At 43.0% G+C, this 25,839-nt stretch overlaps 1 protein-coding gene across 8 annotated transcripts in view; it reads right to left on the reverse strand.

Annotated features, from left to right (window-relative positions):
* ASPH (aspartate beta-hydroxylase) overlaps window positions 1–25,839 on the reverse strand; it is a 508,516-nt gene that overhangs the window by 24,700 nt on the left and 457,977 nt on the right. For all 8 annotated transcript variants that reach the window (XM_029591373.1, XM_029591374.1, XM_029591372.1 and 5 more), the window contains one exon: window positions 10,576–10,713. In XM_029591373.1, coding sequence (XP_029447233.1) covers window positions 10,576–10,713 — 138 coding nt within the window. The remainder of the gene's footprint in view (window positions 1–10,575; window positions 10,714–25,839) is intronic.

Genomic DNA, 25,839 nt, shown 5'->3' on the forward strand with positions numbered 1-25,839 from the left:
TTAACCGAAAATGGCATTTTGTTAAATCCCAAAAACTTGAAAATTGCTCTGAAAAACAATGAGGTCTATATTCAAAAGCCATTTAGACGGATACATGAAAAGTTATCCATCTAAATGGCAAAATGGAGATATTCATCACCGTATATAGCTACATTCTAGCCAAATAATGAGTTATGTGGCTAGAATGTAGCTGCATAAATCAGTGGCAGGCTGGATGCGGGCAGGAGGCGTTTGTGGGAGGAGCAGAGTTAGCCGCATAAGTTATGCACACAAGTTATGTGTCTAATTCTGGTCGCGCCATAGGGCTGTCCTAAAGTTAGCCAGATAACATTAAGATATCCAGGTATATTCAGCAGTTCTGATGCACCATTGAATATTTCAGTTAAGTTAGCAGATAAGGTGTATCTGGCTAACAACTAGCCACTCCGCAGCTGAAAACTGGCCCCATTTTTTTGTCATTTTGGAAAATATTTGCAAAGAGTCAAATCATTTATGATTGCACTCTTTAAGAGCTAACTATAAAAATTAAAACGAGTCATTCCTCTGCAATATCATAGGGATGTTAATCTGAATTTTTTAACTGTTAGCACAAAAAGAGAGAGTAGCTGGATACTGTATTGAGGCCATGAAACTGGATTTCTATAATAGCACAGAAAAACAGAGCCTCATTCAATGAAGATTTTTTTTCTCAAAGGCACAAAATGGAAACAAGGTCCTTTTAAAAAAGGCCCAGAGTTATATATCTAGTAAGATGGAGGTTTATTTTAGTCTTATTAAATGAGGAACAGTGGTTTCCTTCCTGATAATAACTTCCTTTTGTGGTACACTTTGTTGTGGTTAAACTTACTGATCATGTTTCAAATGGAGGGATAGCTAACTTTGCTACCTTCCTTCTTTCCTGCACATCTTTTGTTTATTCCTTGTGGGGCATGGATAGGCTACAAGGACTGAGTTGTGCAGAACAGAAGGCAAAACAGATGTCTTCCTTTTCTAGTCAAAGCATGTCCTTGAGCAATTCAGACACAAGACACAATCCAGAGGATGAAGGCTAGAGAGTCAAAAATTGTACATAATGACTAGTTTTATTTTTCTCTCTTGAAGGATTTGCACTAACTTGCAAATTTATTTTTTTTTTGGTAAATTGGGCTTTGCATGCAAAAATGCCAACGTTTCAGGGCTTTGTGCATTTTTCACGTGAAGCTCCGTTTTTTCTATATACTTCTCATTTATACACTAATAGATAGATTTTAAAAGCATTGCTCCTGCAAAACCGGCCCCATACATACATATACATACATATGTGGGCCGCGCACAAGCAACACACATTTTAAGAAGCCGGGAAGTACGCGCATACATACCTGTGCATGTGACAAGAATAAGGAGACAGAAAAGGGGCAGGGCATGGATGTTCTGGGGTGAGCTCAAGACTTATGTGCGTAACTACCGAATTTTGCAAGGCTGAACATAACAATGTGCGCCATATTAACTGCATAACTTTACTACTGGTCCTGGTGAGGCACAATTGGGCCAGAGGGATCTTGAACACCTGGCAGAGAGAGAGAGAGGTGGGTTGGGGGGGGGGGGGGGGGAAGGGGACGGTGTTACATTGGTCTGCCTAAAGCTCAAGAGTCTGTAGACCCTTGTAACACTGCCCCCCCAAAAAAATCAACCCTGAGCTGAAACTGCCCCTCTTACAGTGGCAGAGTGTCAGATTGTCTCTCTCTCGCTCTCTCCCCCTCCCCATAGTCATTTGTGAGCATGTATGTAAAGGCTCCACACACATGTGCAGTAGGGATATTTTAAGTGATGTGTGTGTATTTGCATGCACGATATAAAATTAAGTGTATTTTTGCTCGCTTGTTCAATACACGCATTTAAGGGCGCACGCATGCTCCTTTTAAACTTTACCTGATAGCATGAAGCTGGGTCCTCCATTGTGTAATTGTTGGTGGATTCTCCCCCAGCCAATTCTGCAAAATCACTTTTTTTCACCAATACCAAGGTTTTATGCATCCAAAGTCACACAAACTTCTATCCAATGGCTACTCCACTCAAATTATCAAAAAGGAGCACCTTAGGTTGAAAGGATAACAATACCCCCATGACCTGCTGAATATAATTTACAATAGATTTCCAATAGTGATGTATCTTAGGATATATACAAAACTGGTGACTTAAAGTACCCGGTACTAAGATACACTTAATGAAGCTATCTGACGTAGCTATTTTCATAAGAAAAGTCATTCTCTGGGGTAAGTAGTATCGTATAAGAAATCTGTACTGCACCTGCAATCCCTACATAAATAGTGAATGATTTTATTCTCTTAAAGCAATAGGCATACTGATCTACTGTCAGATCAAGTTCTAACTCAGACTTCAGCCCCTCAAAATCTTCCCACAATTGACATTTGGCTTCTTACTCATCAAAGTGCGGTAAAGAGACAATATTGTATGTCTCATTGGGTCCTCTGCATCACAAATATCAGATAAAAATTCTCTATTTTCATGCACCCAGTCTTGCATTCGAAGAGATTGAATATAATGTTTGAATTGTAAATATGCATAAAAATGTTTATTATGCAAATCAAAGTCCACAGATATGTCTTGAAAAGTTCTTATGGTTCCCTCCTCACTCAGGAATTGAGCGACCACCTTTAAACCCCGGGTTCCCATATCACAAACATCTTATTCTGAGTCCCAGGCACAAATTGTCTATTGCCCCTAATCGGCAACAATTGCGAAACAGACTGTCCAAACAGAGCAAGGAACAGAGATATCTCCAAGTACAGACCAATGGGGCAAACAATGGACTATTTTTAAGACCACTTGTAAGGTTGCTAATTTAGAATGTAAATCAAAACCTAAATTCACTGGGAGAAACAAGCATTGCTCTAATTTCACCAAGGTATAGAACTGAGTCTCCAGCAACCAATCAGCGACATGATATGCTGTAGGTAATTATAATGTAAGCAATATTTTTTGGTTCTATTTTAATTGAAAAATGCCGTCAAAAGTTTAAATAGTAATAATGAGTATCAAGTCTAACCCATCCCAGTCAAAAAGAATGGGATTTCCATTGGTTTATTTATTACCTATCCCATCTAATACTTACTAAGTAATGACCTTTTCATCCCTGAAGAAGGTCCTTAGTAGAACTGAAACATAGGTTGCTATAATTTCAGTTTCTTTAGCAATTTCAACCCATTTAAGTACCCTAGTAGCTTACATTTCAATTAGATTTTGTAAATTTCCTACTCAATTCTAGGTTAAAATAAGACAGTAAAGCAAGCAGGAGGAAAACCCCTTAAAATTTGTAATTTTTGAAATTGTAATTTGGAATTGAATTTTCTAACTTCATAAATAAGGAAGCCAATATACCAAAAGGAGAACAAAAATATGCAAATGCTGCTTTTTGCCCAAAATCGGCAAATAATGTGTGATTTGCAAACTCACACAGTATTTGCTGATTTAGCATGCGAGGCTGCATTTGCAATGACTGAAACGGGGGTAATAATTTTAATAAATCATAAGTAACCTGGCCAATCTGAAATTCTTAATACTTTTCTGATGTTTTTGTTCATTTATTTTAGCTTGCACTAATTTGTTAAGGAATCTTGTTTTCTTTCTATACTCAACATCTGCAATTCAAATAATTCCTTCTTTTCAGCTTCACCATGTCTAAATAGATTGCTGTCAACAGTCTTCCCCTTCTGTACCAGCAGTACACTGGAAAAAAAACACCTACATGATTTTAAATTACTCTCTGTGGAAGTGCAATATGATTTATTACATTAATAACACAACATTTCCTGACAAATATCAAAAACTTTCATAATATTTCAAGACAAAGGTGGCCAAAGGTTAATAGACACAAAAACAAAGAAATAGTCTCTGCAAAGTCTGTAGTTCAATCTCATTTACTTTTACACTAATTGCTTCATGCCAATATTCCATTAGGGTAGCTGAGTCACCAGTTATATTGAATAATGTGAAGCATAATGGCAGCACATATGACAACAGAGGCAACAATAAGCAATATGAAATTATTACATTCTTGCAAACTCAGATAAAGAACTACAGTAATAAAGAGAAACTAAGGGGTAGAAAACACAACAGAAACATAACAGACAAGATCAGTTTTGGGACAGACCAGAAATAAAGTTGCACAGTGGAAGCAGGTTAGCAGGAAAAGAATTAAGAGGGCAATTCTCCAAGCCATTTCCAGGCGTAAATAGAGATTTACGGGGGCAGATGGGCTGCCTGAAAATGGCCCTCTCCTGATATGCAGGGCTGCAATCGGCGAATGGAAAGGATTCACAGACTTTAGCCCAAATTCTCAACGTGGGCTTCCACACCTAAGTCTGCTTTGAAAATGAGGGCTGCAAAAATGAGGGAAGAGTTACTCACTTACATTACTAGCAAACAACTTGATTAAAAAGAGTCAACCATAACTGTACTCAACCAACGAGAAACACTGAAGTCACTTAAGAATCTAGGTTCCCCAATCTAGGGACTGAGGGGTAGATTTTCAAAAACGGCGCGTTGGCGTACTTTTGTTGGCGCTCCAGGCGCCAACAAAAGTACGCGGGATTTTAGTAGATACGCGCGTAGCCGCGCGTAGCCGCAAAAATTCTGGATCGGCGCGCGCAAGGCTACCGATTCCGTGTAGCCGGCGCACGCCGAGCCGCGCAGCCTACCTCCGTTCCCTCCGAGGCCGCTCCGAAATCGGAGCGGCCTCGGAGGGAATTCGCTAACGCCCTCCCCTCACCTTCCCCTCCCTTCCTCTACCTAACCCACCCCCCAGCTCTGTCTAAACCCCCCCCCTACCTTTGTTGGGGGATTTACGCCTCCCAGAGGGAGAAGTAAATCCCCGTGCACCAGCGGGCCGCTGGCGCGCCTAGACGCAACCCAGCGGGCCGCTGGAGCACCTAGATGTGACCCAGGGGTGGTTCTGGAGGGCGCGGCCATGCCCCCGGACCGCCCCGGGCCGAAACCACACCCACGGCCCACCCCCGAAACGCCGTGTCCCGCCCCAAAAATGGCGCACCACTCGGCCCCGCCCCCCGACACGCCCCCTCGGAAAACCCCGGGACTTACGCGAGTCCCAGGGCTCTGCGCACGCCGGTAGGCCTATTGAACATAGGCGCAACGGCGAGCAGGGCTCTTAAAATCCGCCCCTGAATGAACACTTACCAGTAATCCCTTGGGATCCAAATCCCCACAGGAGGACAATTGACACACTCATGTGGCAGTCGAGGGCAGGAAGCTGAGTCTATCTGTCTACACTAAGGAAAACAAAATTATCAGGTAAGTAATTTCTCCTAGTGTGTAGACAGATGGTCTTAAGACCATCTGGATATACCAGGACCATCTGGTGGTACCAAAGCTACTCCCGAACAGGGTGGGAGGCTGCTCTCTGTCCAGTCACACTGCCCATGCAAAGGCTGCATCCTCCTGGGCCTGCACATCCAGATGATAAAACCTAGAAAACATATGTAAGGAGCCCATGTCACAGCTCGGCAAATGTCGACAGGCGACAACAATCTAATCTCCACCCATAACACTGCCTGAACTCTAGTGGAAAGAGCCTTAAACTGAGTAGGCAACGGCTTTTCAGCATCCACATACCTCCTTAATCCAATGAGCTATGGTAGCCCATGAAGCTGGAGTGCCCTGCTTACTCCCATCATGGAGGACAACAGGCGATCTGTCCTCTGGAAAGGCTCAGAAAAGACCAGATTCTGCACGACAAGTCTCTTAACATCCAAGGAGCGCAGGAGGTGATATTCCTCTGCTTCCCTGACCTTATGCAGAGATGGCAAGAAGATAGACTGATTCAAATGAAAGTCCAGCACCACTTTGGACAAGAAATAGGGAACAGTACACAGCTGTATCACCCATGGAGTCACCTGAAGGAATGGCTCCCAGCAAGACAAGGCCTGCAGCTCAGAAATTCAACACGCAGAAGATATAGCCACCAGGAACACCATCTTCAAGGTTAACAACCACAAGGAAAGACTACACAGCGGTCAGAACGTAGGGCCCACCAAGGGGACCGATAACCTTCAAGGGAGGCCTAAGGTGCTTCACTCCCTTCAAACAACGGACCACATCAGGAAGGGATGACAAGGAATCACCGTTCACCAGACTCATGAAACAGGCAAGAGCCACAACCTGCACCTTCAAGGAATTAAGGGCCAATCCTTCATTCAACTCATCCTGCAAAAAATCCAGAATAAGAGAGATTTGAACTGAACAAGGAAGAACACCACGCTCCTCACACCAGGCCTCAAATACTCTCCAAACCCACACATAAACTAAGGAAGTGGGGAACTTCTGAGTGTGGAGTAAGGTGGAAATCACCGCGGAATACCCATGCTTCAACAGGTGAGACCTCTGAAGGCGCACAGCCAATGCAGTGCGCACATTGATGGCCTGTAGAGGGCAGCAAAACATGCAGAGGAGCGTGCAAAAATGCTGCCATGGCCTACCACGTGGTGTGCAAGCACAAACCTGCCAGGCTACCCAGTTCCGCAAACCTAAAGGGAGCGGGAACGAACATCAGGATGGCACGCCAAGCACAGAGACCGTAGGAAATCCTAAAAACCCCTCTAGCTTTCTCTGTATCTGAAGGTAAAACGTTCACTTTTTTTTTAAACCTTACCTGAGCTCAGCACTTACCGGCTAAATACAGAGACGGGGGATGGGGGGGCATCTGCCATCATCACTGCGCTCGACCTCCTGCACCTGCTGCCTTTCAGCTGAAAGAGCAGCTAAGTCCACACTGGGAAACCCAGCTACCAGACCAAGGCACACCTCTGAGGGACCTCAGAAATCATCTCAGGAATTCTCAATTGGGGGAGGGACCTTTTGGTGTCACTGTAGGAGAGCGAGCTTTCTTTTCCTTAAGTCAAATTTCAAATTTCTCCTTCCAAAAACTCAAAGCAATCCCCATAGGGAGATGTACATCCATCACCTGCTGGAGATGGAGAATACTGGCAGGCTGGGGTCACTGCAGGAGTATATATATATACCGTGACGTCAGCTTGCTCCATCTCCATCTGCAGGGAGGGGAGCATAACCCACTTGTCCTGAGTCCATCTGTCTACATGCTAGGAAAAATCAGATTTTATGTTTGTAAATCTATTTGAAAACTGGGCCCACCACATGCAACGTTTAGCTGCATTTAGGTTGGGGGGGGGGGGGGGGTGTCCCGTACCGGGTTTAAGTCAAGATAGGAAAATAAAGCAAGTAGGCTGCATTTTTAACTGTATCTACATTATTTTCTCTGGAAAAAGCACTTCCATGAACAAAAAGGAGCTGAAACAGTTCCATGGGTACTCTGTAGCTGTGGCAAGATTCAAAGCCAAAGTATGTGCATGCTCTTTCTTAGAAAATTAAGTCTGTGGATAAAAAGCACCCCTAATGCAGACACAATTGGAAAATTGCTCCCTTGGGGGTAATGTTGTAACTGCTTGCATTACAGCAAAGTCAATTACCTGCGGAATTTACATCAGTCTTCAACATGAACTTACATGCACAAGTTCACTTTGAAAATCCCCCCAGGAAAACTAACCCCTGCACACCTGCACCTGCTAATTTGTGCAGGTAGATTTTTCTAGAGTAAAATAAGCACATACTTTTGAAAATTAAACTATATGCAGGCAGGTGCTAACCTCTCCTAAGCCCAACACCCAGAAACTTTTCTGCTAATTACAGGCAAACATATAAGCATACAGACCCCACTCGTGCAAATTTACCTGCATATCCAGTGAGCATTTTTCTAAAGAGCGAATTCTGCACTGTAGAGCATTGTTTTGCCTGTGGCAATGGTGTTAAAAATTACCCTCCCTGCTTATATGCCAGAGTTTGTGGCGGGTAATAACGCGCTTTTTGAAGAAATTAGCAGTCACGTCTACTCAAAAGAATAATTACGGGACTGAAAAGAAAAGAAATGAAAGTATATGTGGATTCTGAAACATTTTGATTCCGGCCCCTGAAGCAGCAGCTTTGCGAAACATGGTACCGTGTTGGGCATGATCAAGGGAAGTAGTGCACTTTTAAAAAAAAAAATTTTTTTTGAAATGCTCTAAAAAAAATTCTTAAAAAAATTGGACCTATGATTAAAACCGCACCCCGTTAAGCTATCGATGGAGCACAATTAATGCTCTAAAAGATATCAATAGTTGGGGTATATATGATGGCCCCATAGAATAAAATACTATTTAGTGTTATTTTTGATGAATACATGTTTTGTTTATAATTTATTGGTTCGTATCATCTTCTAAGGCTTTTTTCTATATCATTATATGCCAGATAGCGGCATATCTGGATTCTTGTGTGAGAATCTATTTTCTAAATGCAACCCCTTAAAAATAATGTTAGTAAAAGTAAAGACAATTGCAAGTCAAGACAAGCTGAGATTAGCATCCACAAAATGTTTGGATGAAATTGAAGCTGCAGAAACCTGTAGACCAACCTTATTTTTGCAATTGGGCTACAGGAACAAGCTTGTTGTAGCCTGATTCTTAGAGAGAATACCAAATGTGTTGGATGTTAGGCGAAGAGTAACACTAACTTTCAGCCCCTAATTTCAACACATCAAAAAGCATTCCAAATGTTGAGAAGCAGAGATAGGAATTCAATGTAAATATATCCTGCTCAGTTGGCACCATAAATCTTCCCACTGTATAACACTTTATATGAGCAAATGTTTTTTAATTGTAAAAGGGTAACATAGTACTTGTCGGCAGATGCCCAGTCTGCCCTGCTGTCCTTGCCTACCAGAGCTTCCATTCAGTTTCCAGTCAATTTCCTCTTTGCCCTTGCCAATGCCCTTTGTATCTTTACCAATCACGGCAAAGCAATGCTGAAAGCATCCAGGATCGCGACAGGAGTATACGGTGAACCTGGGCGCGCAGACGTTTTTCGAGGGTGCCTAATGGGGTGGAAGGGTTAGGATTAGGGTGCTGGAAGAGGAGGAGCTGGCCAGAGGTGCTTCTATTAGGGATGTGAATCGTTTTAGGACGATTAAAATTATCGTCCGATAATTTTAATATCGTCTTAAACCGTTATGGAACACAATACAATAGAGATTCTAACGATTTATCATTGTAAATCGTTAGAATCGTGAGCCGGCACACTAAAACCCCCTAAAACCCACCCCCGACCCTTTAAATTAAATCCACCACCCTCCCGAACCCCCCCCCCAATGACTTAAATAACCTGCGGGTCCAGCGGCGGTCCGGAACGGCAGCGGTCCGGAACGGGCTCCTGCTACTGAATCTTGTTGTCTTCAGCCGGCGCCATTTTCCAAAATGGCGCCGAAAAATGGCGGCGGCCATAGACGAACACGATTGGACGGCAGGAGGTCCTTCCGGACCCCCGCTGGACTTTTGGCAAGTCTTGTGGGGGTCAGGAGGCCCCCCCCAAGCTGGCCAAAAGTTCCTGGAGGTCCAGCGGGGGTCAGGGAGCGATTTCCCGCCGCGAATTGTTTTCGTACGGAAAATGTCGCCGGCAGGAGATCGACTGCAGGAGGTCGTTCAGCGAGGGTTCCGGCGCCTCGCTGAACGACCTCCTGCAGTCGATCTCCTGCCGGCGCCATTTTCCGTACGAAAACGATTCGCGGCGGGAAATCGCTCCCTGACCCCCGCTGGACCTCCAGGAACTTTTGGCCAGCTTGGGAGGGGCCTCCTGACCCCCACAAGACTTGCCAAAAGTCCAGCGGGGGTCCGGAAGGACCTCCTGCCGTCCAATCGTGTTCGTCTATGGCCGCCGCCATTTTTCGGTGCCATTTTGGAAAATGGCGCCGGCTGAAGACAACAAGATTCAGTAGCAGGAGCCCGTTCCGGACCGCTGCCGTTCCGGACCACCGCTGGACCCGCAGGTTATTTAAGTCATTTGGGGGGGGGGGGGTTCGGGAGGGTGGGGGGTGGGTTTTAGGGGGTTTTAATGTGCCGGTTTTGCGATTTTACGTTTTTTTTGATTTTTCACGATTTTTCACGATATTTTACCCCCCCAAACGGCAACAATACGATTCCCTCCCCCTCCCAGCCGAAATCGATCGTTAAGACGATCGAGGACACGATTCACATCCCTAGCTTCTATGGCTGTACTGTGGAGGCAAGTGATTCACCTCTTTTAATAAGAATATATTTTTTATATTTGGGGAGTTTTGGGGGAGGTTTTATATTTACACTATTTGGTGGGAATTGCGATTGGGTTGCTAGGCCTGCTTGAGTGTTTTTTGCTTTTTCTTTTTTTTTTTTAACATTGCTCGGCACTTACTTGGCTACATTCTTTTGAATATAGCTGGTTAGGTTTAAAGTAATCCAGGTAAAGGTACCCTGACATTTTAACCCTTCCCTCAACCACATCTTGAGTTAGCCGAATAACTTATTTGGCTAGCTCCAAATATTGGAGTTAGCCAGATAAGTTATTTGAATAACTAAACCCACCATGGAATGCCCCCAAAACACCCGTTACTTATCCAGCTAAAATTTAGTGAGTTAAGTGCCTCGGTATTTGGCCTGATAACTTACATCTTATCCAGCCAAATGCTTTTGATAAGCTCACCTTTACTAAATCAGTATAGCCAGTTTCTTTTGCTGTCCACCAAGGCTGAGCTTTCAGTCCATTAACATTGTAGAGCGAACGCTGCCAAACGGATGCAAAGTGGCCTCGCTGATGTCCAAGCTCATACCATTTGTATGCCTAGAAAATTGCAATTGTTAGGTGTAAATAAATAGCAATCAAAATAATACTATTGAGCAACATTCAGATATAGCACTAATTAAGAATGCAGTTGCCATAGTTCAATTTAATAAAATGGTCTTCATATATTAAAAAGCTTCATAATATGAGCCTTTTCTTGTGCACACACTCAAACATCTACGGGTTATTGCTTAGACTCCCAGGAAGTGTAGATTGACGATTCTACACTATCAGCAATTTTTTCAAAAGGTTGAACAAATTCAGCCATCTAAAGCAGGGGTCCCATACTACAGCCTGCGGGAATCCATCATGTTTAAAATTCGGGGCCCTACACATCCTTTTCTCACTGCTGATCTTGAGTATCTCAGGATTGGCAGAGAGGAAGCTCAGGCCTACAAGTTTTGAACATTGCTCATGTTGCTGGTACAATATCAGAGTTGGCAGCAGCAGCAGTGCAATATAGTCCTGCTGCTACTGCCGGGCCAGTGGCTTATATTAGAGAAGAATCCACCGACTTTGCAATCCTGTGGGCAGTTTGAAAACTGCCCTCTGAAAGGGCAATAATCAAACTTCCCACATTGGTGCAAATACTCATGGATACTATATTTACCCAATAATCAAAGAAAAATTAAGCTTGTAGTTTTGCTGCAGGTATAAAGCAGCTTGCATTTTGTGTAGGGGAAAAAAGTTAAGGGAAAATAATCTTCATGGATTTAAAAATGCAATCTCCATGCGTTATGTTCCTCCCCTGATCTCAACATGCCCTCAGGACCTTCTTCTGACAAATCAAGTAGAAGTATAGGTGTGATAGATTGACATGCATACTTTTATCCACATAGATGATGGACATGTTTTAAAAAGCCATCTTACATGGGAAAAAGGTTTTATCCATGGAATCCAGCATTCATACTTGTCCTTTTAACATATAAATGTCTAAGACTCTGAAAATTAACTTTCCTTTTAGATTTTCTAAAATCATCTATGTCGAGAATGAAAGAATTTCAGCACCATGACTGGTTGTTTAATGATTTTTGAAATTCCACTTCACTTTTTTATGCAACTATCATTAGACTCACAGTTTTTGACTTATTTTTCAGAAAAAAGTTTCCCATACACAGAGAACAGAAGAAATCAGGTCTCATATGAGACAGTCAGGAAAAAAAAATATATGAATCTTCGCAATATATGTTTTCAAGAAATTGCATCTTCAAGCTAGAACTATGTGGTCTTATCTTAATCCTGATTCTATTGAAGCAGACACAAATGCTGATGTTTTATGTTTCTCCACATTAGATTCTGCCACATGAGAAACTATTAACTTTCTACTGAGTTTCATTCATTTGTGATGTCACATTTTATCCCATATCTAGCAAAAACCTGGGGCTTTTGGATCTTTTTCATTGAGGTGCTAATGCATTAAAACTTGTGCTAAAAATAATAGTGTTTACAATAAAATGTCAGTTAACATGCATTTGTTTCATTTTTTTGCGCACATTCCATAAAAATAGCCTCAATAGTGCACATGCTATTGACACAAATGCTAACCCAAAAAGCAAAGAGTCTCTGCATTATTTCTGTCTGATTGCTGAATTGTTTATGGATGCTACAAAATTAGCACACAGGCTAAACTGAGCATGATCAGTCTTCTTTTTACTCATCGCTTTTCTTACTTCCTTGAAAACTGTATGCAATGAAGACTAGAACGTGGGGTATTTTGTCAATTCTGAAAGGGTAGAACAGCAGAGCAAATGCCCCAGCTGAAGGAGAACAGATAGGTTGAAGAAAAGAAAAACAGATATCTGTGTGGCTTACATTGTGTGTCTTCTATTCCTTTTGTGTAATATCTTTCCACTGTTTTTCCATTGTTGCAGGTCTGTGAGTGAGCTGTTGAGTGTGTTTGTTAATCTTGTGTGCCAGGAAGGGTCTTGAAAGAGTGGCATGAGAGGACATGGTTGATGAGGGCATGGAGCATGGAAGGAACATGAGAGGTGAAAGGGTGAAAAGGAGAGGGAAAGGTGTGGGTGTGCCAAAAGGAGAATGGAGATTAAAGAAAGGAGACTACTAGAGTGCAAAGAGATGCAAAGACATATTAAGGTAGAGCAGTCAGACTAGATGGGTGGAGGAGGGACCCCCACATAGACCTATTAGCTAGTTGGTGGAGGAATGCAAGAAAGCAGAACAGGGGAGGAATAGATGGGAGAAAGGGAAGAGAGGTGTCAAAGGATGCAGAGACTCCCCATAGTACACACCTTCTACATCTATCCGGGAGGTAGAGCACATTAAGAAGGGGGCTAGGGAAACCAGAGGCTGGATCATAAACTCACCAAAAGATGTGGCACTTCATGCAAAAAGAAAACTACATTCTGGAGGTGATCCTGAAGAACTACAGTGTGTGCTTTCAGAGACACTCCACAAGGACATTCTTGGCAGCAAAGAAATACATTTGTAAACAAAAAGCTCAGGAGCCTCAAAATCGCACAGTTGAAACATCATTATTGGAATATTAAATGGGACCTCCAAAATGATACGCCAAGTCTGTGCCTATCAGAAGAAGGCAGGAGGTGGATATATTTGTTGTCACAACACTAGAGCAATAACCACTAAAAAGCTGGGCACAGACATCATTATTGGCCTACTGCGGTCCATGGATACAGCAACAGCACTATATCAGTGGTGATCTGATTAGAAACACAAATCAAGAGTCCACTAATATTCCATTACTGGATTGTTTTATAGGTTCCAACCTATTTATGGAGCCTGTAGGAGGTTATTGGCCTAGTGGATGTAAGGTCATTTGGGAGGGGTGGGACAAACTAGGGTCACAACCTTATAGGAAGTTTGGAAATCTGATGGGCCACAAACATTTCAGGGCAGGGGCATAACAGGTTAACAGCATTGCTATACAGAAGCCTGACTTTTCAGATGGAAGGAAATGGGATACATGTGCTCCAGCTATAGAACATACTCATCTCTTTATCTTTTCAAGGTCTTACAGCTCAACTCCCAGACACACTTTGTGCTGGAGGATCTTACCACTACTGGTGATACTTCTGTCCTGGAGGCCGTGCTATGCACACCGCAAATGATCCTGCCTGAGGAGTCTAGGAGAAGGAGGAGGACTGGCCTCAGATGGAGCTGCAGCCAGCTCTTGTAGAGCTATCCCATATATGTCTGAGAGGAACCTGACTGTCCTGAGTCATGAGGTTACTAGCATCTAAACATCCCCCCTTCTCTGAGCACCCTAGAGTGTTGGAGCAGTAATGGCACAATGATCAAGGCTGGGAGGGCATCACAACTATTTAAAAAAATGCTCCAGAGTCTAACAAACAAAACCATATGAAAAAGTTGACAAAAAGAATGGTGACATCAAAAAAGCTATAGACACCATGGACAGCTGTATATGCTGAAGCCTTAGAACCCTTGCAGGGGTCTTTAGACAGACAAATCACAGCCATGACTTTCAGTGTGAAAGATGTCTGGAGATCGATTCTCTCAGGAAACAGATGATGTTACTCAGAGAGAAGGTGGCAAGATTGAGAAGCATCTGGGAGAATGAAGACTATATCAATGAAATGCTGATTATTTATTTGTTTGTTTTTATATACTGACGTTCATCAGGAACATCACATTGGTTTACAATATACTACATAAATAAGTTAAAAAACAAACACAATTAGTTACATCAGAAAATTAAAAAAAACACAACTAATAATCAATAAAACTTATTATAAAAGTGAAACTAAAATCAGATAAATAAAATTAAAATAAAATAAAAATAAAGGCTGTGTGAAAAGGTACTCTGCTTTCAAAAGATAGTACGAGGCAGGCAATTATGTATAGGCTTGCTGGAACAGCAAAGTTTTTAATTTTTTTTTTAAGCCTCAGTGCAGGTGCCTGTGATCACGTGGCACCTCCTTCTCCTGGACCACAGCCGTGGTTCACTTGCCTGTGTTTCCATTCCACCTTGCCTCCTGATGGTGGGGCCCTTTGGGGCTTAACCCCTCAGGAAGAGTCCACGAAACCTACAAAGCCTAACAGTTCTCTCTTCAAACTCAAAGGACCGAGATAGTGCATCTGCCCATAGATTCTTGGAAGCGGGGCGATAACGTATCTGAACATGGAACCGAGTGAAGGACAAAGCCCACCGGGCCTGTCTAGCATTTAAATGCTGTGCCTGATGGAGATGCTCTAAATTCTTATGGTCCATATAAATAGTAATGAGATGTTGTTCTTCCTCCAGCCATTGTTGCCATTCTTCTAGAGACAATTTAATAGCCAAAAGTTCCTTATCGCTGATACTATAATTACGCTCGGTGGAAGAGATTTTCGAGAAAGAAAAAAGCAGGGATGGAGAGTCCCCGAGTTGGAGGCATCTACTGCCAAGAAAAAAAGGCGAGAAGGATCTGGGTGCTGAAGGCATGGTGCTTGGAGAAAGGCCTTCTTAAGCTCCTGAAAAGCTTTGACCGCCTCTAGTGGAAAACTCTTAGTATCAGCTCCTTTATGAGTGAGGGCCGTGAGGGGGCAGTAAGCTTCAAGTACTTGGGAATGAAGTTCCTATAATAATTGGAAAAACCCAAGAACCTCTGCAAGACACGAAGCCCAGAAGGTTGTGGCCAATCCAGAATACTGTGAACTTTCTCGGGGTCCATGAGAAAGCCCTGATTTGAAACTATGTATCCGCGAAAAAGAAGACTCTCCTGTTCAAAACTACATTTTTCCAATTTGGTGTATAGTCTATTTTCTCGGAGGCATTGTAAGACTAGCTGGACATGGTGATGATGTGAAGAGAGGGTCCTTAGAAAAGACCAGAATATCGTCCAAATAGACAACATACTGGTATAATAAACCCTGGAAGACATTGTTCATGAGATTCTGAAACACTGCAGGGGTGTTGCATAGGCCGAAAGGCGTTACTAAATATTCATAATATCCATTTCTTGTATTAAAAGTCGTCTTCCATTCATCTCTGGGTCTTATGCGTACCAGATGTGTACCGGAGATCCAGCTTGGTGAAAATTCAAGCTCCTTGTAGGCGATCGAACAATTTGGTGATTAGATGTAAGGGGTCTCTCTTGGTTATAGCATTGAATCCACGGTAATCTATACAGAGCCTGAGGGAGCCATCCTTTTTGGTGACAAAGAAGAATCCTGCTCCTGCGGGGGAGGAGGAAGGTCTAATGAAGCCTTGATCTAGGTTTTCCTTGGTTTATTGGCTCATGGCTGCAGTTTCCGGAGCAGCTAGGGAGTACACTTTTCCATGAAGTAGAGTAGTGCCTGATAATAAATTGATAGCACAACTGTATGGTCGATGAGGAGGGAGTACCTCTGCCTTAGCCTTGGAGCATACATTGGAATAGTCCGCGTATGGTGAAGGAAGGTCCGGAAAGGTCGTGGCTACTACACAGATCGGTCGAGGTTGTACCCAGTCCAAACAAAAATCCTGGCACAGGGGTCCCCACTTGCAGAGCTCTAAGGATTCCAGGTAACTTAGTCGTAACCAGGGCAGACCTAATACCACTGGGTGAACAGCCTTCTTGATTACAAGAAAGGGAAGGTCCTCAGTATGCAGGACCCCACTATGAAGTCAGAGAGGGACAGTGGTAGTGGTGATACCACCCGGAAGGGGGTCCCCGTGAATGAAGGAAACAATTAGTGGATTATTTCGGGGAACCATGTGTATTTTCAGGAGATGAACCAAAGCCTCAGTGATAAAGTTTCCACCTGCACCTGAGTCAACGAGGGCCTGCATGGAATGCATTCTTCCATTTAATTCCAAGGTGATCAGCAAGGTGAGTTGGGGAGCAGGTGTAGTGAGACCTAGGAGTAGCTCCCCGATGGCTCCTAGGTTCTCCCGTTTCCTGGCTTCAGTGTGCATTGTGCCAAAAGATGTCCGGTACCTCCATAGTAGAAACACAGGTCCAAATTCCGGCGTCAAAGTCTCTCCTTAGTAAAGAGTTGGGTTCGGCCTAGTTGCATCGGCTCCTCAGTTTGGATAGTATTTGGAGGAGTGGGAGAGACTGAAGCTGGCTCAATGTGAGGATGAGAGAAGGCCGGGGCTAGGAGTACTGGTCGGCGGGGTCTCATTTCCCGCGAGCGCTGTTGTAGGTGTCAATCGATTTGTCCGGCCAGATTAATTAGTTCCTTCAAAGAATCGGGCAATTCTCGGGCTGCCAGTTCATCTTTTATCCTGGGTGACAGACCTTCCAAAAAGATACATCGGAGGCTATCCTCCCTCCAATTTAACTCTGAGGCCAATGTCCTGAATTCGATGGTATAGTCTGTGAGCAGGCAAGCTCCCTGGCAGAGGTGCAGCAAGTCAGACCCTACGATAGTGAGTTGCCCAAGCTCATTGAAAACCTGCTTGAAAGTCTTTACAAATTCTTGCAGATCTTGAAGCAGGGGGTCATTTCACTCGCAAAGAGGAGAAGCCCAGGCTAAAGCTTTCCCATCTAGGAGGGTCAATATAAAGGTAGTCTTGATGATGTCAGTAGGGAAGTGTCCAGGCTGGAGTGCATGAAGCACTGATTTTAAAATCCTCGACATTGAGCTGAGTCTCCAGAATATCGTGGTGGAGCTGGCAGGTGAATGTCAGGAGTGGTAGCAGCCAGTACAGGTGTCTCGGAGGGAGGGGCATGCCCCGGTGTTGTGGTGGCATCTAGATGTGTGCTAAGACAATCCAAAGAATTTGCCAGAAACTCCAGGGAGTGTTCCTGCTCTTGTATCCTTTGTGCCAATCCTGGTATGGCTTGCAGTCCTGAAAGGTCCGCCAAGTCCATGGCCTCAGCTATCTGTTACTTACATAAACCCTTAGGCCGCGGCAAGATGGAACAGTCTTCGAGGCACTCCCGAAGGTCCTTGCCGTCGGCTAGCGGAGTGTCTCTCTGAGGGACAGGCCTTGGTCCGAGAGCAGAGCTGATCCCAGTCAAAGAGAGAGGTATCCAAGGAAAATCTGAATCAGGACAGGCAGCAAGCCAACGGGGTCCAGGCACAATCTCAGTTGCGGCAGACAGCAGGCAAGCGAGAATCCAGGAATGGTCCGAGTCATGGCAGGCAGCAGGCAAGCAAGAATCCAGGAACAGTCCGAGTCATGGCAGGTAGCGGGCAATTGAGAATCCAGGAATGGTCCAAGTTGTGACTGAGAGCAGCCAAGCAGAAGAATGCGTCAGACATGGAACAGACCTGTAACTGAGGCACAGATACCAGATCGAGCTGCCCTTAAATAAGGGCAGCTTGTTGACGTCCATCTCCCGCGCCACCAGGAATTCCTGCCGTGGGCCCTTTAATTAGAATGCTAGTGCGCACGTGCCTAAGAGAACCCGTGCAGCACATCTCAGCCACAGCATTGCAGCATTCGGCCGCATCTTTGGGGGACTGGCATGGTTGATGTTTTCCATCAGAGTCGGGCTGCAATCGAGAGAGGTCCGTGGAGGGTAAAACGTAGACTGTCTTCCCTTCAGAACAGTGTACTTAATTACTCACAGTTCAGCCTCGTTTCAGCTAAGTGTTTGGACAGTGTTATGTTACAGGAGCTGCCTTCCTCCTGGAGACCTGGGCCTGGTCTGGTCATCCCCACCTGGATCCCAGCTCTTTATTCCCCAGTCTCTGGTTATGCCTTCTGAGCCTCACCTGCCCTTCAGGATCCCGTCCATAGGGCATACTCTCCTTAAGGAATTTAAGGTGAACCAGGCTTCTAGCCTGGTCCTGCACAGGTAAATAGGGGAATACTAGGGGCACTGCCTCACAGTGGCCACTGTAGTTTTCTAAAAAAGTATCTGAAAAGGTATGGAAAAAAGTTTCATTACTACAAGAGATCACAGAAAGAGGAAGACAGTCAACAATATCTGGAAAAATTAAGAAAAGCTGGGAAAGTAGTCAGGAATGCAAAATTTCAAATAGAAATAAAAAAACAGCAAATACTTTAAAACAGGGAGGTAAGACTTTTTTTTTAGATATATTAGTGATAGAAGGAAGTGCAAAAGTGGCATTGTGAGACTCAGTGATGAAGAAGAGACTAAAGAGGACAAAGCAAAATTGCTTAACCAATATTTCTATTCGGTGTTCACTCTGGAAGTGCCTAGAGCAACATACAAAATGAACACAAATAAGAATGAAAGTGAAGTAAACCTCAATAAATAGTATGTTCATGGGTAGTTAACTAAATTTAAAGTAGATAAGGAGATGGGGCCAGATGGGGTACTAAGGAAACTTAGAGATGTCCTGGCAACTCTACTGGCTGACCTTTTCAATGTTTCTTTAAAGTTGGGTATAGTTCCGGAAGACTGGAGACGGGCAGATGTGGTTCCTATTCATAAAAGTAGAAGTAAGGAAGAGGCTGGGAACTACAGGCCAGTTAGTCTGTGGTGAGAAAATTAATGGAATCACTGCTTAAACAGAGGATAGAGCAGTTTTTGGAATCTAATGGATTGCAAGATTTGAGGCAGCATATATTTTACCAGAGGTAAATTTTCTCAGACAAATCTGATCAATTTCTTTGATTAGGTGACCAGAGAGTTGGATCAAGGGAGAGTGCTAGATGTGGTGCACTTGGATTTCAGAAAGGCCTTTGACACGGTTCCACATAGGAGACATATATATAAATTGAATGCCATTGGTATGGGACTAGAGTGACTGACTGGTTTAGAAACTGACTGAGAGGAAGATGACAAAGGTTAATGGTAAATACAGTTTTCTCTGAGGAGGGGGGTGTTACTAGTGGTGTGCCTCAGGGACTGGTTCTTGGATCAGTTCTTTTCAACATTTTCGTGAGTGACACAGCAGAAGGAGTGGCAGGAAAGGACTGTCTTTTTTCTAATGATACCCAAATCTGCAACAGGGCGGACAGCCAGGAAGGTGTGGAAAATGTCAGAAGGGATCTAATGAAGCTTGAGGAATGATCTAGGGTCGGGCAACTAAGATTTACTGCTAAAAAATGCAGAGTAATGTACTTAGGGTGCAAAACCCAAGGGAGAGGTACAGTACTGGAAGTGAAATTCTAAGCATGAAAGAAGAGCGAGATCTGGGTGTGATTGTATCTGATGATCTTAAGAGACCAAACAGGTAGACAAAGTGATGGCAAAAGCCAGAAAGATACTTGGCTGCATAGGGAGAGGGTTACTAAATAGAAAAAGGAAGATGATATTGCCCCTGTATACGTCCTTGGTGAGACCTCATTTGAAATACTGTGTACAATTCTGGAGACTGCACCTTCAAAAGGATATAAACAGAATGGAGTCGCGCCAGAGAGTGGCAACTAAAATGGTCAGTGGTCTTCATTCTGAAGCATATGAGAATAGACCTAAAGATCTAAACATGTATATCCTAGAGGAAAGGGTAAATACGATAGAATTTAAATATCTCAAAGGTTTCCTTTCAGAGGAGGTAAATGAGGAGACATGGGATGAGGGTGAAAGGGGCTAGACTTAGGAGTAATCTTAGGAAATATTTCTTTACAGAGAAGGTGGTGGTTGCATGTAACAGCCTCGAAGTAGAGGTGGTAGAAACAAAAACAGTATCTGAATTCAAGAAAACATGGGATAAATAAAGGGGATCGCTAAGGGAATGATGGGAATTATAAAGTGAAATTAATTGGGCAGATAAGAAGACTAGATGGGCCATATGGTCTTTTTCTACCTTCATATTTCTATGTTTATTAAAGAAAAAAAGGCTGTTTATTGCCTCCCATCCTGTCCCACCCTCCCACCTCTAGGGTGTTTTCTTCTTAAAGAGTTCTTTCAAGGACTTAGGTTAACTGAATAATATAGGACCTAACTATCAATTTCACAACTTGTATATTAGTCACTATTAGCAAAATGTCTTTTATTCACTGTAATTGGGGTGCTTATGTCCCAAGGCTTATCATTTGGAAAATTAAGGATTGTCTATTTTGCCTTCAGCTATCTGCAATGAAAAAAGAGCTGATTCATCTGAGAGAGGAATTGTCCAGGTTTCAAATTATCTGCCCTTACTTGCAGCATCCAGAATATCTCTCCCAACTCCCACAGAGGATTCCAAATCTTTTAGCCTTTACTTTTTCAGCCACCTTTTTGAAGTGGCTTTTTCAGTTTCCTTTTCCTCTTACTTTTCTTACATAAAAAATATTGCCTTTATTATATTTCCTTTTAATTTGGCTCACTATTGTTCAGCTTCATCCATTTTCATCAGTCCTCTAGCTCCTCCTTCAGGTTCTTCCCCATTTGAACCAAGCCTGTATATTTGAGATCCTGGAGTTTAATCTTCATTTGACTTCTCTCCATCTTGGCTGCTATAGCAAACCATACTGTCTGATGATCACTGGTGCTCAGTGGACTCCTACCTGGACATTAGAGATACTGTCTTCATTTGTGAGAACCAGGTCAAGTACTGCCTCTGCCCTCATGGGTTCCATCACCATTTTTCTCAGCAGAACACTTTGAACTGCATCCACAATCTCTCTACTTCTTACAGATTCTACAGCAGAGATACTCAAGTCCATATCAGGTAGATTAAAATCTTCTATGAACAACACTTCACCCCTCCTTCCCACCTTTTGGATGTTTTCAGCCAGATCTCTGTTTGGTTCTTCTCTCTGATTGGGAGGCCTGTAGATCACACCAGTATAAATGGAAGTACCATAATCTGTTCTTAAGAGTGCCCACAGTGCTTCCTCCTTTCCCCCACACCCCCTGCATTTCAGTTACCACGATATTGTTTTTGACATAAAGAGCTTCTCTTCCCCCTATGATGTCCTCTCTATCCTTCCTCAACAGGATATAGCTACGATATAGTCTCCCATCTATGAGGCTCATTGAACCATGTGCCTGCAATAGGAAAAATATCCAACTCTGCCTCCACCATTAAGACCTGCAAATCTGGAACTTCGATGCTCAGACTACCAGCATTTGTGCATATAACTTTCCAGCTTTTCTCCCATGGCTTGCTGCTCTTCCTGTGCACCTTTTCTTCCATTCTGCTTGAAAGTGGACTAATTTTGTTCTTTTTTCCACCTACTTTCTGTATCTGTATGTGTTGGGGGCAACATTTCTATTCTATTGACTTCCTTCTGCCACCCCTGTCCACTAGTTTAAATGCCCGATGACATACATTCTGAATTTCTCAAGGATCCTTTTCCCTGCCATAGACAGATGTAGGCTAAACATATCCAAATCCTCCTTTTCACCAGGTTTGAGTCATGTATTGCTGTCTATATGGCCTTGCCTTTCCCTTCTCTTCCGTGAACTAATACTACTGAAAGGGCAATTCTCTTTGCCATGTACCCAAACTGCTTCCCCAGAGTCTGGAAATCTCTCTGTACAGCTTGGATGCTGTTTCTAGTGATGTCATTCTTCCCCACATAGATAACATCAGCTTTATAGTCCTTGCTTACTTCTTTAATGGCATTGATAATCTGGTTTGCATTTCTGCCAGCTGAGGATCCTTGAAAGCATTTAACTCCTGTGTGTCCCTCAAAATGAGTCCCCAAATATTTATGTATTTATATACATATAATACAAAAATATTTCAGAAATATCATAGTATAATGAATGTATCATCTGTGATTTTAAGGGTAAGACTACAAAAAAAAAAAAGCAAAAAAAAAGAGAAATATAAATGTATAAATTAAAATAAATCCATACTGCATTGGATGAACGAAATCACTGAAATGGCTGGCTGGGTTGAACTCAAATGTTTCCCCTTACAGGAGCACTTCTGCATGCAAATAATCTCAGCAGACCACAGGAAATGTGCAGGGAAGAATTCAGTGTCCACACAAAATTCAGTAATATAATGTTTTCATCTTAAACGGCAACTCCACAGTGTATATATTACAGCATTTAAAGGTACAAAGCGGGTCCCGCGACACGGATCCGTATTTCGCCGCGAGGCTGCGTAGGGAGGGACTGACAGAATTTTAGTTGTTCTAGAAAGTAAAACAAATTATGTTAAGGAAAACCATACTTAGAGACATGGTGGACAATAAACAAGATGGAAGCAGCAACGTCAAATTCAAAAAGACAATTTTACAATTTTCAACAAAACTATGAACAGTTCAAAATGTTACAACATCAGCATAAAAAGTTGTAGCCATGTATCTTCAAAGATATTGGGCATAAAAATTCAGTGATTAACCAAAGAAGCTATAAACCGAAAAATAGCAAGATGGTATTGTGTTAAAATAGACGTCAAATTAAACTGAAATAGAAACAGGGAAGATCGGAGAAAGTCATGCGGGGTGCAGAAATAATTAAACCCAAGAGAAAGAAAAATAAATGGTGAAAATTATACCAAAAGAGGTAGGGCACAAAAAAGGAATAACATGTTTATCAAGGTATTTAAACAGGCGAGGTAAATAAATAATAAACAAGGCAGTAAGAGACCGGACCGAGACAATTAAAGTATTTTTCCCTTAATTAGCCTGTACAAAATTAAATGGGGTCAACATGATAAACAAAAAGTTTTTAAAAATTATATAGACATACTTTTGTACAGTTCAAATTATGGCATCACTGGGAGTGCAACGCGAGCGTGAAAATGGTGGCCATTTAACTTCAGTAAATTTGGCGGGAAAAGTTCAGTAACCAATCAGAGAAAAGTACTATGAAGTGGACATGACAGAAAACTAACAGGGTATTTTAAAAAGAGAGAAACAGACGTAAAGGAAGACTGAAAAAAATTATAACAGTAAAGAACCGTGAAAAGTTCATAATTGCTTACATATAGAAAGAAAACGAAAACTTGTACATGTAAAACAAAAACTAAAAACATAAAAATTCCCAGCGATATAACAAGATCAGGGGATGATGTGTGATAGAACTTTACATACAGGACCGACAGATACATTAAATGAAATGACCCGAAACTGTCAGACGATTCTAAGAAGGATTCAGATGAAATAGCGCCATTCAATTTCTTTATTTAACCCAAAGGGTGTTAAACTATGCAGGTTAAAAATCCATCTTTACTCTCTACGGATAAGAATCTCAGAAAAGTTCCCTCCACAGTATGGAGGGGTAATCACATCAATCACACAGAAGCGGAGATCAGAAATTTTATGTGACTTTTCGATCCAATGAGGGACTAAAGGAGCATTCTCGTGAAGATTCAAAATACTAGATTTATGCTCAATTATCCTAGTTTTAATTGCTCTTGTAGTTTTTCCAACATAGATGAGTTGACATGGGCAAATTATAATATAGATGACACCAGATGTAAGGCAATTAGAATTACATTTAAACTCATAAGGTTTTTTGGACTGGGGGTCAGTAAAAGAATTTGCAGATAACGAGAGTGAGCACACTGAACATGCTTCACAAGGATGATGACCATTATAAACCGAGGGAGAATAATTCAAGGGACATAGTTCTGAATGAACCAAAAAGTCACGTAAATTTCTGCCTGTATGGTAAGTAAATTGGATGGGAAATTTAAACACATCATGTATGGATAACAAAGGCCAGTATCCCCTTATTTCTTACCATTCCAAAAAAAATGTCAAATTCTGTTGTTGTCTCAGTAACACTGAAAGAAACTCCTTTCATTACCAGACACTTGGAGACTCACAACCCATATGGTAAACCTGCTATACTAAAATAGCACTAACTCCCCTACCTACAATAAGGCAACATGTAAGGCCCTAGAACACCAATACTACTACTACTATTACATATTTGTATAGTGCTACAAGGTAGATACAGCATTGTACAGATAAGAGACAGTTCCTGCTTCAAGAAGGTTACAGTATAGTTAGGACACAGACAAAAAAGCATTTGGGGAGAATGTGAGAAACCATTTTGTGGGCAATTTCCAAAGGGACTTCTGCAGAGACTACTTTACAAGCAGACATGGGCCTTTTGAAAATTGCCTGGTCAATATGTGCCTAATTTTTAAGCATATCGAGGAAAGGTGTCTGGGGGGAGGGATCTGGGTAGGTTTAGAAATTATGCGCATATTTTTTAATTTTGAAAACCGCCAAGGTAGTTTTAAAAGGTACATGGTGTGGGTCCATAAACATGCGTATCGGCACGCAAGTGGAGAAACAATGCAATTTTAAATGGTGCTTGCAAGTATGCACACGTATCAATTAAAGAACCCTTCCCATGTGTTTTTTGGCTAGGGCTTTAGCGGCTTTTATACAAGTATGCAAGTGGATTTTAAACATGTTCATGCGAGGGAAAAACCAGTTTTTCCAAGAAGTCCACCAGCTTGCCCAGTTCATATCGAAGTCTTCAAGACTCCCTCTAATTCTTCATCCTGCACAACTGCTGGCAGGTGGGAAACCAGCTCCTTTCTACCACTGAAGATTCAGTGAAAGTGACAGGAGGATTGTGTTGCGCGTCCCGGCCGTGTCCGCTCCACGGTCGGCCCTGCTCACCTTGCTCTCCCATCTACAAGCTCCGGGCTCTCCTCCTCCGCAGCCAGTTCATGGCGTCCCCGGCTCCCCTGCTCTCAGTCTCCAATGCAGGCCTCACAGCGGAGCTCCCGTTGGCGCTCTGCGTCCTCGGACCCGACCCTAGGCGCTGGTGCGGCCGACCTGCAGTCCTTTAAAAGGCCAAGTGCGGGAAAACCCCGAGAGGCACACGCTGATGACATCACAGAGCCTCCATATATAAGGCAGGTCTCAAACCCATGATCCCTGCCTTGGCAATTGGGTCGTACACTCCGGTGTTCTCCATTTTGCCTGTTCCAGTGTCTCTTGTTCCAGTGTCTCCTGTTCCAGCATCTCATCCCTGGTAGTACCCTTTGGACTGATCTCATGGTACTGACCTTTGCTTGCTCCTGACTACTCCTGATTGCTGCCTGGACCTGACTTCTGCCTGTTCACCGACTACTCCTGTTTGCTGCCTGGAACCAACCTCTGCCTGTCCACTGACTACTCCTGATCGCTATCTGGAACTTGACCTCTGCCTGGCCTGACTACTCCTGGACTGACTAAAGATACTGACCCCTGCTTCAGCTGACCATTCTGGACTGATACTCTGGCCTTGATCCTCGCTATTCACTCGGACACTCCCTTCGGGCCTCCTGCGACCTCTGAACATTCCTGTCTGAACATCGACCGCACACCCTTGTTCGTGGTGGGCACTCCCCTGCGCTTCCTCTCTAGGAGAACCTGCGAGGCCCACCTAAGACCAGGCGGCCCAGGTAACCAAG

This window comes from Rhinatrema bivittatum, chromosome 2, assembly GCF_901001135.1.
Source record: "Rhinatrema bivittatum chromosome 2, aRhiBiv1.1, whole genome shotgun sequence".
NCBI classification, from domain to species: Eukaryota; Metazoa; Chordata; class Amphibia; order Gymnophiona; family Rhinatrematidae; genus Rhinatrema; species Rhinatrema bivittatum.